The 13,366-nt window shown below is 52.9% G+C and overlaps 3 protein-coding genes across 5 annotated transcripts in view; 1 reads left to right on the forward strand and 2 right to left on the reverse strand.

Annotated features, from left to right (window-relative positions):
* Window positions 1–710: 710 nt before the first annotated feature.
* EFCAB12 (EF-hand calcium binding domain 12) lies at window positions 711–5,974 on the reverse strand. The gene is made up of 7 exons (XM_088534642.1): window positions 5,366–5,974; window positions 5,079–5,273; window positions 4,343–4,496; window positions 3,413–3,639; window positions 2,438–2,651; window positions 2,145–2,301; window positions 711–891 (listed from the first exon to the last, which is right to left on the reverse strand). The coding sequence occupies exons 1-7, from the start codon at window positions 5,861–5,863 to the stop codon at window positions 711–713; spliced, it is 1,626 nt and encodes a 541-aa protein (XP_088390768.1). The 5' UTR covers window positions 5,864–5,974.
* Window positions 5,975–7,306: 1,332 nt separating this feature from the next.
* On the reverse strand, window positions 7,307–12,094 carry MBD4 (methyl-CpG binding domain 4, DNA glycosylase; the record flags this gene model as incomplete). Its single annotated transcript, XM_088534643.1, has 7 exons — window positions 7,307–7,544; window positions 8,204–8,307; window positions 8,945–9,094; window positions 9,342–9,476; window positions 10,111–10,185; window positions 10,816–11,687; window positions 11,988–12,094. Coding segments are annotated over 7 exons (1,521 nt in total), but the record flags the coding sequence as incomplete, so codon positions are not given.
* A 489-nt stretch (window positions 12,095–12,583) lies between these two features.
* The window catches only part of IFT122 (intraflagellar transport 122), a 28,522-nt gene continuing 27,739 nt past the window's right edge, over window positions 12,584–13,366 (forward strand). For all 3 annotated transcript variants that reach the window (XM_010222332.2, XM_088534607.1, XM_088534608.1), the window contains exons 1-2: window positions 12,584–12,667; window positions 12,774–12,840. In XM_010222332.2, coding sequence (XP_010220634.2) covers window positions 12,627–12,667; window positions 12,774–12,840 — 108 coding nt within the window. In that variant the 5' untranslated portion in view covers window positions 12,584–12,626. The remainder of the gene's footprint in view (window positions 12,668–12,773; window positions 12,841–13,366) is intronic.

A 13,366-nucleotide genomic window follows, 5' to 3' on the forward strand; every position in this document is an offset into this window, starting at 1 on the left:
GCAGCGCCCCCAGCGGCGGGAGGAGCGGCCGCCCCGGGGACAGGGCGGGGCCCGCGGGGACACGGGATGGCCGCGTCGGGGAGACGGGGTGGCCCATTCGGAACACGCGGCATGGCCCTTCTGGGGACACGGGGACCTGCAGACCCCGGGGCGCCCAGCCCCAGGCCCAGCCTCCGGGAAGCCCCCGCGCTGCTTTCCTGCCAGAGCCACCTGGATTTTGCCACGGGCACCGGGATGGGGTGGGCGTCCGCCCGGCCGGGCAGCAGCTGGAGCAGCGCCGGGCTCGGCCGGGGCACTGTGTGGAGCCCGGGCAGCAGCTCCGTGAGCCGCGTCCCGCGCACACCCCCAGGCTCCGCCGTGCTGCGACACCTGTATTGGCCATGTCTGCGGCACCTGTATTGGCCCCGCGCTGTGACACCTGTATTGGCCCTGTGCTGTGACACCTGTATTGACCCTGTGCTGTGACACCTGTATTGACCCTGTCTGCGACACCTTTATTCACCCCGCGCTGTGACACCTGTATTGGCCCCGCGCTGTGACACCTGTATTGACCCTGTGCTGTGACACCTGTATTGACCCTGTCTGCGACACCTTTATTCACCCCGCGCTGTGACACCTGTATTGGCCCCGCGCGCGGGCCGCGCTCAGCGGCAGCGGCTCCGGCCGAGCGCGGCGGCCCCGCAGAGGAGGCGGCCGAGGCGTCAGCTGCTCTAGGGGCGGCAGGCGCCGCAGTACACGGGCCTGGTGCGGCGGACGCAGCTGAACAGGGCGTGCGCCCGATCCGGCGCCGCCGGCAGGTACAGCCGCAGCTTGTCCAGGAGGTGGCCCGGCCAGAAGTTGTTGTCGTCCGACCTGCTCATGTGCCCAGACCTCTGCATTTTACTCTTCTGCCTGAGAAAGAGGAAACAAAAAAGGAGAGAATCGTATGTTTTACAGAGATTAGTTCTGGTGTTAAGTTCCCTTTTGTAATGACAAAAGTGAGAGCAGGGCCCAGCTGGGCGGGCTCCCAGGCTCCAGGAAGCCCTGCCAGACTAGGCCCTTTCCTGGAATTTCCAGGATCAGAGTTATGAAGACTTTTGTTTGAGCAGACTGAGAGGCTGAGCCCAAGTCTTCTCTCCGTGGCAGGTCCCTCCTCCCTACATCTCACAAGTAAGGAAGAGGGAATCGTAGTTCAGCTTTCCTTGCTAGACTCACGTACTTGCAGCATAATCAGCGTGCATTATTATGCATTTTTTACATTAGAAATGCCAACTTATAAAATGATGTTAAAAGCTGTTACATTGTCCATCACCATAGTACCTCTACACTCTTTAACTCTCTTTAACAGAGATAAACTCAGAAGGTAGCACTCTGTTTGCTACACTTTTTGTCTCTAAGACTTCTCCACTGATCTAAACAGCTTGGGCCGTTTGATTTTGGAGAAAATTCTTTGCTGTTTTGGCAGCCCTCGTTTGGTAGGATGAACATTGGGCCATTCTGTTTTTGTTGGAGGACTTGTTCTTGTAGCCCTGCAACAAGCACCTGCTCATGGTGAGCTTAGGACAAGTGAAGGCATCAGCTCACGTGGGAGTCTCAAGTCATTTAAGACTGCACGGAGGGTTTTTTTTTTTTTTTTGAGTGCTTTTTGCTGCTTTCTGAAAGATCAAAGCAGAGTGAAGTTCTAACATGAGGCTTAACAATCCCAAGCCAGTGTTTTCAGAACAGCAGCAGCAAGCTGCCTGTGTCTGCAAGGCCGCTCAGGAACAAGGACGGAGTGTGATTCTCTCTCTCTCACCATAAACACTCCTTGAGTGGATGGCAGACAGCGTGGGGTCACTCTCAGGGGGACCTTCTTAGGAAAGAAGTTTTGTCACCTCAGTAGCTCTCTGTGGGTTCGCAGTACAGAGCTAGACCCCAACAGGCTCCAAGGCTCCTGCCAGGCATCGCAGGTACCGCTGCAACCCGGCGGCTTTGCTGGGCTGCAGAAGTGTCCATGCCCCTGAGAGGAGAATCTGCCCCTTCCTGCCGCTGGCAGCTGCCCTGCAGCACCCTGGTATTTCCCTCCAAGACGCTGGTCCCACCTCAGATGCAGCGGGAACACATACACAGGAGTGACCCACAACGGGGCCGCGGCAGGACCGCTCCTACCCTCCCTGGGAACAAACCTGTTCTGCATCTCTCTGGCCTGCTTGCTGCGTGCTCCCGACCTGGACGCGCTCGCTGGTGACGGCGCGCGGGCGGCCGAGTAGGGCCCTCCGGGCTGCCTGATTTTCAGCATGTCGTCTCCCTCTTTTATGATCTTGTCTCCTGGGTGCAGCAGGGCTGTTGGCGAAGCACACGAGGAAAACGGACGGGCTGCAGACGTGCCCCACGGGCAGCCCGTGCTCCTGGGCTCAGAAAGAGAGGCAAGTCTGTCAGATTTAGTGCATTCACATCAAGCTGCTGGTCTTTGCTTTACCTTTCTGCAGCACGGGCTTGCTGAGATGAATTTTGTATTCTTTGCACAGGCCGGAGCTCTTCAGGTAGGTCATGAAGGAGTCGCCGCGGTAGCGGTCAGTGAGCTCCGCCATGTCACCCGCCAGAGTGGAGGGCAGGCAGTGCTCATCAACACGTCTGTCCCCGGATCGCACCAGCCGGCACTTTTCTCTCCACTGTATCGGGGTGTCCTTGCTCTGCAAGCAGAGGACAGGTCGCTGCCGACACGTGTGTCTGTGCCACAGCGGAGCAGCGGGACGGCTCCAAGGGGCGTTTGCAAACGCCAGCAGGACCCGCGGCGGCGGCAGGCACCTCGTGTGGGTGCAGCTCCCTCCCGAAGCCGCCTCCTCGCACACACGCTCGCAGGAGCAGCGCGCTGCGCAGAGCCGCCTCGGGTGATAAAATCTGCTGGTTTCTGACTCTATCCAGGAGCCTCCGGCCCCTCCAAGCCGGCTGTCAGTGTGCGGCAGATGGGGTCCTGGCACCCCGCTATGGGGAGGTCGCCTGGATTCTGCCAGAGCTCATCCAACTGTATTTGCTCCAAGGAAAGTATGCTGGGTGAATGAGTGGTTTTATATTTCCATTTGACCATCTTTCACCGAAAGAGGACAAGTGCACATCAGCATTTTGAGGGACAAACCATCTCTGGTGGACAGGTAGACTAGACAATCAAAGAGAGACCTTCCATCATCGGACATAACAATTGCATCATCTACCAAACACCTTCTCTTTCCTTGCCATTTACCATAAAAAGTATTTATCTCATCAAAGCGTACAGAAGCCAAACCACCTGTCTCGGGGGGTCTGTAGTACCTCAGGCACTGCACTGTCAGGGGCTGTTAAGAAGTCCATATTCACAACACCCCCCTGCCCTTGTCTGTACAGCTGCACTGACCTCCAAGGCAGCCCACGCCGCCAGCACCCCGGGGCGCCCGTTCTCCTGTCACACCCACGGTACCTTCCCCCTCCGCCTCCGGTCTCTGAACCGCTTTCCGATCTCCTCCATCTCATCGTAGGTCACGTATCTGCGTTCCGGCTCAGTGTTCATCGGGGGAACTTCCAGCAGCCTTAACCGTGTTTCAGGCTTGGGACGGACGAGAGGTTTCTCTTGTTTGGCTCTGCCCCCTGTAGAAGCTCTGTAAGTGGTGGTTCTGAAAGTGGCTTTCTGGGACTGAGCTTGTACACCTGTGATATGTTACAAAAGCAAATTAAAAAACAGAGAAACTGTGTTACAAACTAGCAGAGAGAAACATCTGCACCAACAGACAGGCAGGACAAAGGGGTTTTGCCTTTCGTGCAAGCTGGATCCCCCAGCAGACTCGCATCCTTGTATGAAAACATCCTTTGTCCTTTGATCCTGACATGAATATTACAGCCTACCCCCATAGGTTACAGTTTCCTGGAGTGTTTTGTTTGCTTACAGCATATTTTAAATCTGCAAAACAGTGAATACAACACAAGGGCAGTAAAACGCCTCATCTCACAGAAGGGAAAACTGCAGCTTAGGCTGGTGCAGGTAGTGACAAGGCTTCAGGTCTGGGCCGGGCTCGAGAAAACAGCTCTGCTGAATCCGTGTTTTCCAGCTGCTGCTGACAGCTGGAGAAAGGTCTGGTTTTGATCAACTGGATGATCTTTGCTAACTAACAAAATCCTGCACAGGATGTTAAACCTCAGGTTTCTGATTTTAAGCCAAACCTGAGAGATTCGGTCATTTCTCTCTCCTGCACTTGGGCTGACTACAGCACTGCACATTCACTGGATTCCTTGGCTCCCCCCAGGGCAGTCTCATTCCAGGCACGCTGCTGTGGGGTGTGATCCAGAGGGGCCGTATCCTGCACACGTTTGGCAGGGACACAGGGGGACTCCCCTCACAGTGATCTCCGCTCACCTGCTGTGGTCTCTCTGCACTGCCCTTGCATCATTTCCAGCCACCGATCTTGGCATTCCACCAGATCCTCACTTCTTATAAAATTGCCATGTTTTGAAGACGTCAGGAAGATGATGACATCCTCCAAATCCTTGTCACTTACAGGAACTTTGGTCTGGTAACCAAAACCAAGAGGACCATGTGATCACTGGAAACGCGAGGCTGCCAGGGAGCCCGGCGGGACGAGCGTGGCTGCTCCAGCCGCGTCTGCGGGCAGGCAGGGCGCAGGCACGACGCGGGGAGCTTTGCTTGGGCCCATGCGGGTGTCCTGGCGTTACTGGGCGCCGCTGCCTCGTGCAGAGCTGGCCGCGTTAGCACCGCCGCTTCCCAGCCCGCAGCCTTCGAGAGGACCCTCGGGCTGGGCCGGCGGATCCGGCGGCAGCCGAAGCACTGCCTCCCATGGGAAATACCGGGGCCCGGAGCGGGAAGCTCACGGGACGCGTCATGGCTGGTGGCAGCTCAGGGCGCCGGGGCAGAGGGTTCCCTCCGTCCTGGGGCTCGCCCGGGGTTACCTCCAGCTGCTCCGCACCTTTCCCTCCGCTTCCCTGGGGGCTTTTCCCAGGCTGTGGGAGCAATTCCCCAGAGAACGCTCCTCGCGGAAGCTCTACCACCCGCTCCACTGGAACTGCTCCGGGTTTACATGTGGAAAAACAAGGCAGAGCTGCTGCTGTTCATTACTGCTCTGCTCCCTACGTACCTCCTTGATGACTTTAATGAACTTTTCCCTGGAGATTTTCCCCCTGTACACATCAGCCTTCCTGAACAGGTCCACCATCTTGAAGCTGTGCCTGTGCAGGAGGTTTTGCAGTGTGATGAGAGCCTGCGGGTACGGCATGCGGATGAGCGGAGCGCTTTCCCAGCACCACGGCTGGCTGCTCCCTGGCGGCAGGCGCTGGAAAACATTGGAAAATAACCCTGGCATCAGCCTTGTCCGGGACTGCCGCGCCAGCGGCCGTGCCAAAGCGCAGAGCCACGCGCACGCACCTCCGCACTGCGGGACGGCCGGGCGCCAGCCCTCGCGCCCGCTCCGCGGCCCTTCATTCTCCTCCAGACTCTCTCCTCTTGATCGCTGTGGGAAGGCTTTTGCATCAGCCATCTTTTCACATCCACGAGGCTTTCCAGCTGAGATCGGAATTGCTTCCTTTCCGTAATCCAAGTCTCCAGCTTTTGCAGACCATCTTCTGCACTGGGAGTGATCTTTGGAGAGCACAAGCTATCTTCTCCCTCCGGAGGAGGCTGCGGGACAGTTGCGTGATGGAAACCCGGGGCAGGAGCTGGCCGGGGAAGGGGAGAAGCTGCTCCTGCCACAGGTGGGGCAAAAATAATGCGGCGTCTGGATCTGGGTGGCCCAAACCTACTTGCTTTCAACTTAATGAAAAAATGTGGATACATATTTCTCAGCCGTTGCTGCTTGAAACAGTGCCCCAAGACCAGTTCTGGCTTCACATCAGTCAAATCCTCAATTAAATCCTTGCTGGTCATGCTGGCAGTGTAAGTGACAACAGATGCACTTATTACAAAACCTAGTGTCAAGCTCAGCTGGATCAATTCCTCTGCAGATCCGACTTTGATCCTAGAGGAAGAAAAAAAACAAAAGAACACTGAAATTTCCTAAGATGTTTCTAAGCCCAAATGAAATAATCCCCGCAGCAATACAGAGGAGCCAGCGGCGGTCTGACAGCAGCGTGACTAACGCCTCCTTGCAGCGCATGTCCCCAGCCAGGCCCGGCGTCACGTCGCGAGGTGGCACCGAGAGGAGCCTCCCGCTGGCACGCGCTGCTGCTGAGACGGAGCAGCCGGGCTCGTTCCTCCCGCCGCCATCCCGCGGGAGCCGCGGGGCACCGACAGCGGGGGAGCGGGCCCTGCGGCAGGGCTCTTCTGGCAACGGGGCCCATCGTGGGCCACCTCCTGCCTGCCGGGCACCGCCGGGCGCCGCCGCCATCTGGGGGCACCCCCGGGAGGGGGCACAAGGGCTGCCAATGCCAGCACATACCCCATCCACACACGTACCCCTGCTGGGCTGGCTGCCTCTGCCCCTGCCAATGCCCCTATCCATATCCATACCCCTGCCACCGCTGGGTTATCTGCCTCTGCCAATGCCCCTACCCATATCCCTGCTGGGATAGCTGCCCTTGCCAGTGCCAATGTCCCTATCCATATCCATACCCCTGCCCCTGCTGGGGTAGCTGCCTCTGCCAATGCCCCTATCCATATCCCTGCTGGGGTAGCTGCCCCTGCCAGTGCCAATGCCCCATCCATATCCATACCCGTGCCCCTGCTGGGCTGGCTGCCGCTGCCCATGCCAATGCCCCTATCCATATCCCTCCTGGGGTAGCTGCCCCTACTAACGCCAATGGCAGCGCCAATGCCCCTGTCCCTACCCTGTCCCGGCCACCGCTCCCGAGCCGCCCCGAAGGCCCCGCCGCGGCTGCCATGGCAACGCGGCGCTGATTGGCCGGCGGGCGCTGCCGCCGCCATTTGCTCCGCCGCGCGCCGCGGAGCTGCGGGCGCTGAGAGCCGAGCCGAGCCGAGCCGGGCCGGGCCGAGCCGGGCCGAGCCGAGCCGAGCCGGGTCAGCGCCGGCACGTCCCGCCCCCTGAGGCAGAGCTGGCCGCTGCCGAGGGCATCTTTAAGAAAGCCAGCAACCGGCATTTTGACTCCCACACCGCAAACACGGGGCCTTCTTGCTCCTTTTTATTTCAGTGGAGTCATCCAGTCACAAGTCAGTCAGAAGGAACCAGAAATCGCAAGGGAAAATACAGCAGTAAATCAGATGTGATAAAACAACTTATTAACAAATGCAAAGTAAACATTCCGGTTAGGAAGCATGTTGTTACCTATAACTCATTTTGACTGTGACAAGGTTCAGTTAAGTGCGTGAAGCTTTATAATAAGAGACACTACAAAAAGTTGATACATTTATTTAAAATTTAAAGTTTTAATTTAAATGTCATTTTATTACGATTACCTGAGTGTGATATGTTACACAAACATTTAGATTAAGAGCTGGATGATCAGAACAACAGGTTAAGCATATCCACTTCATATAGATGGCAAGATGGTAAATGAATTTGTATTGTTTGTTGTCAACCTATACTTAGTTTCTCACGATTTTCCCAGAGCCATGCATGATATATGTTTAACTTGTGATCCTGTGGCTGCACCTGAAACATAATTAAGGCAGTTAACATTTATTAAAATGTTTTTACTTAAAGTACTTTACAGTTCTATAGCATATTCCTAAGACATTTCCCATCCCAGCTCCGAACCTTTTTAAAGCTCGCAGGTAACAGTGAAGCATGATGCCACACGTTACACAGCTGAGCCTCTGCACACATAAGCTAAAGAATATCACATTTGGACTGCCATGAAACAACATCTTCTTGAACCAGGAAGAGAGTCAGGCACCAGACAGCAAAACGATCCTTTAAGTGCCCCTCAAAACCCTCCGCCGTGAAATAAACCAGGAGAGTGAGGACCCAGTGAAAAGAGATGCGAGAGGCAATGCTAGGCTTTAAATATTAAACATTAAATATTTGGAACTCAATTCTTAGCTAGACTAGGGAAGAAAATCTCACCCCTACATTAAGAAAATTAAAAAAAACAGAAAATTACAGAAAAATCCAGGTGATGTTGGCTCTTGATTTACAGGATCAGATTCTTAAAAGGTATATTCTGTAATTTCAATCAACTGAAGATGCAAATTTGCTATAATTTTGATTAATCCAAGTGTCTGTAAAAGTCCAACGAAGCTGAAGGACAGACTGCCACTTCCTTGAGCATCTTATGCATCAAGCCCTGCAAGAATGGCAGCATCACATACCTCTTTCCATTCATTGACACAGAAGATTCTGTAAGAATCATTTCCGTATTTTCCAATCCCATGCAGTTCAATGGGGTACCTCCACTGCTTGGTCAGATACTCATCTAGAACACAGAGTTACATATTTCACCATGTACAGACAAACGGATCACAGGAAGCAAGTTTAGATAAAATCCCGACTCTCTGCTATTGTCCTCAACCTCTATTTTAGAACACTTTAAATTAAAAACAGCTATTTCCTAGCTGAAGTACCTGAAGAATCCCTGTGGGGTCACAAGACATCTTTCAAACAAATCACTGTGGGTGAATTTTAAATAAATCTTTCTCCTCAGAATCCACAAAGGAATGCTTTTATTGAAACTAGGAAGTACAGAAAGTATCACAGTATAGACTCAAAAGAAAAAAAATGTCTGGAAAAAAATTGGCTGGAAAGGACTTTTGGAGGTCATCTGATACGAAACAAAGCAGAGCCATGTAATCACAGTGTCGAAAAATGCTAAATCAGTCTTGGAGACATTTTTTCCCACTCAAAGAACGCTCCTAAACAGAACTCTCTTGCAGAACTCATTATGTACATTATTTTTTTTTCTCAGTTAAGGCAGCAGGATGGACAGCTTCGCACACATAAAACCAATGTATCCCAAAGCTGCATAAAATAAGAACACAGCACTGTTTGAAAACTAGGGGTTTCTTTGCTAATATAATTTAGAACATTGTACAATCATACGAAGGAAAATCTACCTGAGAACTTGATTATAGTTTTTGCTCTGAGTTCGTAGAGGCCGAGAGGTTTGAGCAGCTCTGACATTTCTTTCCAGTCTGCAGTTCTTGTTATTTCAGGAGAAGGATATTTCTTGAGGAACTCCCAGAGCACAGGAATTGCCATCTTACCTAGCCAAAGAAATCAGTGTGAAAAGAAAACTGTGCAGGTAATTCTCTTGTGCAGTTATTTACGTATGTTTTTGGAAGCAAAAATTCGCTGGCTTAGGACTAAAACATTCTTGGTTGTTTTTAACACTAACACGAGCTAAAATGCATTTCATCTTTCATTAATGACATAGAAATTTTGGCAGCTCTCTTGCCCGTATGACAACAGCACCCAAGTATTTACACAACACAGAATTGTCTTACTCTTTACCTGAAGTCTTATTGAGAAATATGGTTGCAATGAGGAGTTTCCATGGATCGTGGAAAAGAGTTTCTTGGACCAAGTTAAAAGGAGAACGTGGAGGAGTCCATTTTCTGCGGGCCTTCCTTCTAGGTGGGCTTGGAGCTGTACACAAAGGGGAGAAGTTATTGGGCAGGAAAGGATAGATCAATCTATTTAAAACGAAAAAAAAAAAGTGGAACTTTCAGAGCAGATTCTTCTTTGGGGGTGCTGAGCGTGGATGGAGCACCGGCAATTCATCACTCTCTTCTACAGAACTGCAAGGGCTGTGTGTCCCTGGCAGAGTCTACAACAAGAGCAAAGGCAGCCTACATGTGTGGCACTGTGTTTCAATGTATGTATGACATGCGTATTTTTGGAGAAGAGGGCCCAATCTATCCTCGCCTTCTTCTGCAAGTCCACAGCAGTAGCCACAGGGTACAATTCTTTTTCTCCTTGACAGACAAAGACCTCAGAGGTCTGTGAGGAACCTTCCCACACCCACTCAATCCTCTTAGAGTTGCTGAAAGAGCTGCCGACTCCTGACATACAACAGTTGTTTGCAAGATATCAACCACCAAGGTTTAAAACGGGACAAGATCAGCATCCCTGCAGTAAATCCAGCTCTCTGATGCCACAGAGCATGGCTATAGCTAAGCCAGTCTAAACTGCAAGAGATTTTCCATAAAATTACTTGATCTTGAGCCATCGTATTCCTCCCTGCATAGACTTTTTTTTCCCCCTCTAAAGAATATTATACCTTCTCTGCAGTATTTACTTGAAAAATATGGACTTGTTTTCCTCTTTTCCACTTGTGTTCGTGGAATAAATTCTTCTGTAAAGAAATGATACTTTAGCATTATTTCTGTCACAATTAAAAAGAAAAAAAAAAACAAATATTTTGCTTTTAGGATTCATATGCTATTTCCTCTTTATGTTGTGATGGGAATACAAGGATTTCCAGTATGTGTGCAGAAGGTAAGTGTACTTTGGATTCACCCCAATACTTGTATTTCAGTTATTTCAGTTCTTCATCAAAGAAACACTGCCACAGGCTGAGGAACCTAGTCAGCCTCAGTCAAGGTTTGTGTTCTCTACAAACAACTATTGTATGAAATGATCTAAAACTAGGCTGTTTCATGATCCAATGACTGACCAGTGGTGCAGCAGTGTTAGAAGAGCCAATGCAAGGAAGGTAACGATTATTACACTATATTATATTAATTATATCATAAAGTTGAAGAGACAAATAGTGTAAGTTCCACTTGTGAATAAATCTGTATTAAGTTAAATGCTGCAGGATAAAGAAATGAGACAGATTCCCATAGGAGCACACACAGATTTTTCATCGGATGGATGTTCAAGTACAAAGCTGTTCCTTCTGAAACAGAACGCTTTCCAATGAAGTTCAGGCATACCGTGGCACAGAGTTATAATAACACTTTACTTAAAAACACATATATACCTTGCACATTTTTAACTTCTGTAAAGATTTTCTTGTCGCAAGGCTGCAAAATGTTGGCATTTGTTTCAGTGTTGGAATTTAAAATCATGTTATCTGGATTCACTTGACCTGTCTCCTTCCCTGTTTCCAAATCATCAGTCTTCTCAGATTTTGAGGAAGATGCTTCACTAAAATCTTTCTCTGTACGCTCCGGCTCAGCCACGTTCTTTGGGTCCTCCTTTTCTAGGTGAGCTGTGACTGCTCCTGGCTGACTTTCTGACTGTGATCCAGAAATCAGGAATTCCTCCATTAGAAGAGCTTTTCTTTCTTCTGCATCCACAGGGTCTGCGTTTGGGTCTCCTATCCCTTGACTGTTAGAGGCACATATGTTCTTCTTTCTACAGAATTTCTTGCTTTGAATGCACTGAGTTTCTTGATTATTATATACTTTTCTCTGTCTTTTGGGTTGGGTATTATCTGAATATCTCTTTTCTGAGCTCCTTCTAGTTCTCGTATTCCGAACACTTTTTCCAGCTGTCTCTTTACATTCATTTTTCAGACAGTCGTCTGGTTTTCTTTCTTTCATAATCAAGTCTTTACTACCGCAACTGCTTGTACCAGAAACACCTTCCAGTGGCTCAATTCCCATGGGAATGTTACGGATTTTATGTTCTTCATCGGTTTCCATGCTGTGGTCCTGCCCTTGCTGGTGGCAGCCCTCCTTCTGCAGAGCAGTCCTCACAGCTTTTGTGCGGCATCTTTTGGCCCGTGGGCGGACACTGCTCCGGGACGGTGTAGTAAAATCGAAATCTTCAACTGTTAGAGCGGTCTCTCCTGTTTTATGAAAATAATCCACCAGCGCAACTTTTGATCTTATTTTATGCCCTCCGGGACTGTAGTATGAAAGAAAAGTAAATGGTTAGTGATGACTTTTTATCTTCCTGCTCTTGGTTTAAGAAACTACCTGGTATTTAAGAAACGCCACCACGAGGCAGCTGACAGGATGACGTTTGGGCAGCTTCCTGAGCCTGCGTCAGGGGCTTTATGCAAAGGACTCGGGGCTGACGGGAGCCCCGGGCCCTCCCGCGCTCTGTGCAGCGCGGGGCCCTTCCCCGAGGCGCGGACCCTCACGGAGTCGAGGGGGAGGACGGGCGGCTGCGCGGGGCCGGCCCTGCCCGCGCCGCTGCCGTTACCTGACAAAGCACACGTCGAACTTTCCCGCCGTTCGTCCGGAGCGCCGCTGCGTCACGATCCTCTCCCACCCGCGCGGGGCGCCGCCGCCGCCAGAATCGGGGCCGGGACGGGGGTTGGGATCGGAATCGAGGCCGGGATAGGGGTTGGGATCGGGGTCAGTATAAGGGTTGGGATCGGGGCCAGGATCGGGACGCGCCGCGGTTTCCATCGCGGCCTCTGCCCCGTTCCCGCCGCCACTCGCGTGACGTCACCGCCGGGTGACATCACCAGGCGCGCCGCGTCCCGCCGCCACCGAAGCGGGGGCGGAGCTCAGCGCCCATCCGCTGCCATGGCAACCCACGGCCCACCCGCCCCATCCCTCAGTTCCGGCGTCGCCCTTCCGCGGGCCTCTGTGAGCACGTGACGATACCCAGGCTCCCCCGCGCGCAGGCGCGTTGTCGATGCAGTTCCCCTGCGCGCAGGCGCTTTGCGAGGTGTTCCTGGCCGCCCCTGCGCAGGCGCGTTGCCGAGGCGGCAGCAGTCCCCCCGCGCAGGCGCGTTGCCGGGGCATCTCTCCGCGCGCAGGCGCGTTGCCGGGGCGGCCGCGGCTCCCCCGCGCAGGCGCGTTGCCGGGCGCGCGTTGCCAGGCGCCCGGGGCCATGCGGGCCGCGCTCACCTGGCGCGACAAGGCCGAGCAGGGGTGAGCGCGGCCTGCGGGCTGGGACCGGGGCCGGCCCCGCGGAGCGTTGCACGTGCCGGGCCCTGCCTGCTAACGCGGCCCGGCTCCGTGTGTTTTGTTTCCGCAGTATCTACGACCTTGCGTTCAAGCCGGACGGGACGCAGCTGATCATTGCGGCTGGGAATAGGCTCCTGGTAGGACACCTGCTTCCCACGCGCTCCACTCTGGGGTGCTTCCCTCGGCGTTCGGTGTCTGCGTGTGTGATCCTACAAGATCCCCTCATGGCCTCAGCCTCGCGCCTCGGTGTTTTCACATGGTCTGACTGCGAAATGTTTCTGCACTGTTTGGCATTTCTTACCAATTTCGTTCTGAGCTTTATTTCCAGGCATAAAGAGCTTTATGCTATTTGCCTTATCGTGTCCTTCCTACCTCACACAGAGGTTTTGAACCCACTAACCCTCAGCCAAGCTTCCCACAGTGGCAGTGATACAAATCCCGCGTTGTTACAAGTTTTGTGGAAACCCCCGTGGAAGGAGGGGAGACACCCCACGTGCGGTCCCTGCGCGGGGCGAAGATGGAGGCAGAGCTGCCTGCAGCCCCCGGGGCCGTGCTGCGAGCCGCGAGGAGCCGGGGAGCCAGCGGCATCAGCTGCGCTGCTCGCAGCGGGGCTGGTTCAATCCATAGCGCGCTGGGCTGGTAAATAGTCCCAAGTAGGAAAAA

The sequence above is a fragment of the Tinamus guttatus genome, unplaced genomic scaffold (genome assembly GCF_059628265.1).
Source record: "Tinamus guttatus ecotype Peru unplaced genomic scaffold, ASM5962826v1 Tinamus_guttatus_pri_ptg000580l, whole genome shotgun sequence".
In the NCBI taxonomy this organism is placed as follows: Eukaryota; Metazoa; Chordata; class Aves; order Tinamiformes; family Tinamidae; genus Tinamus; species Tinamus guttatus.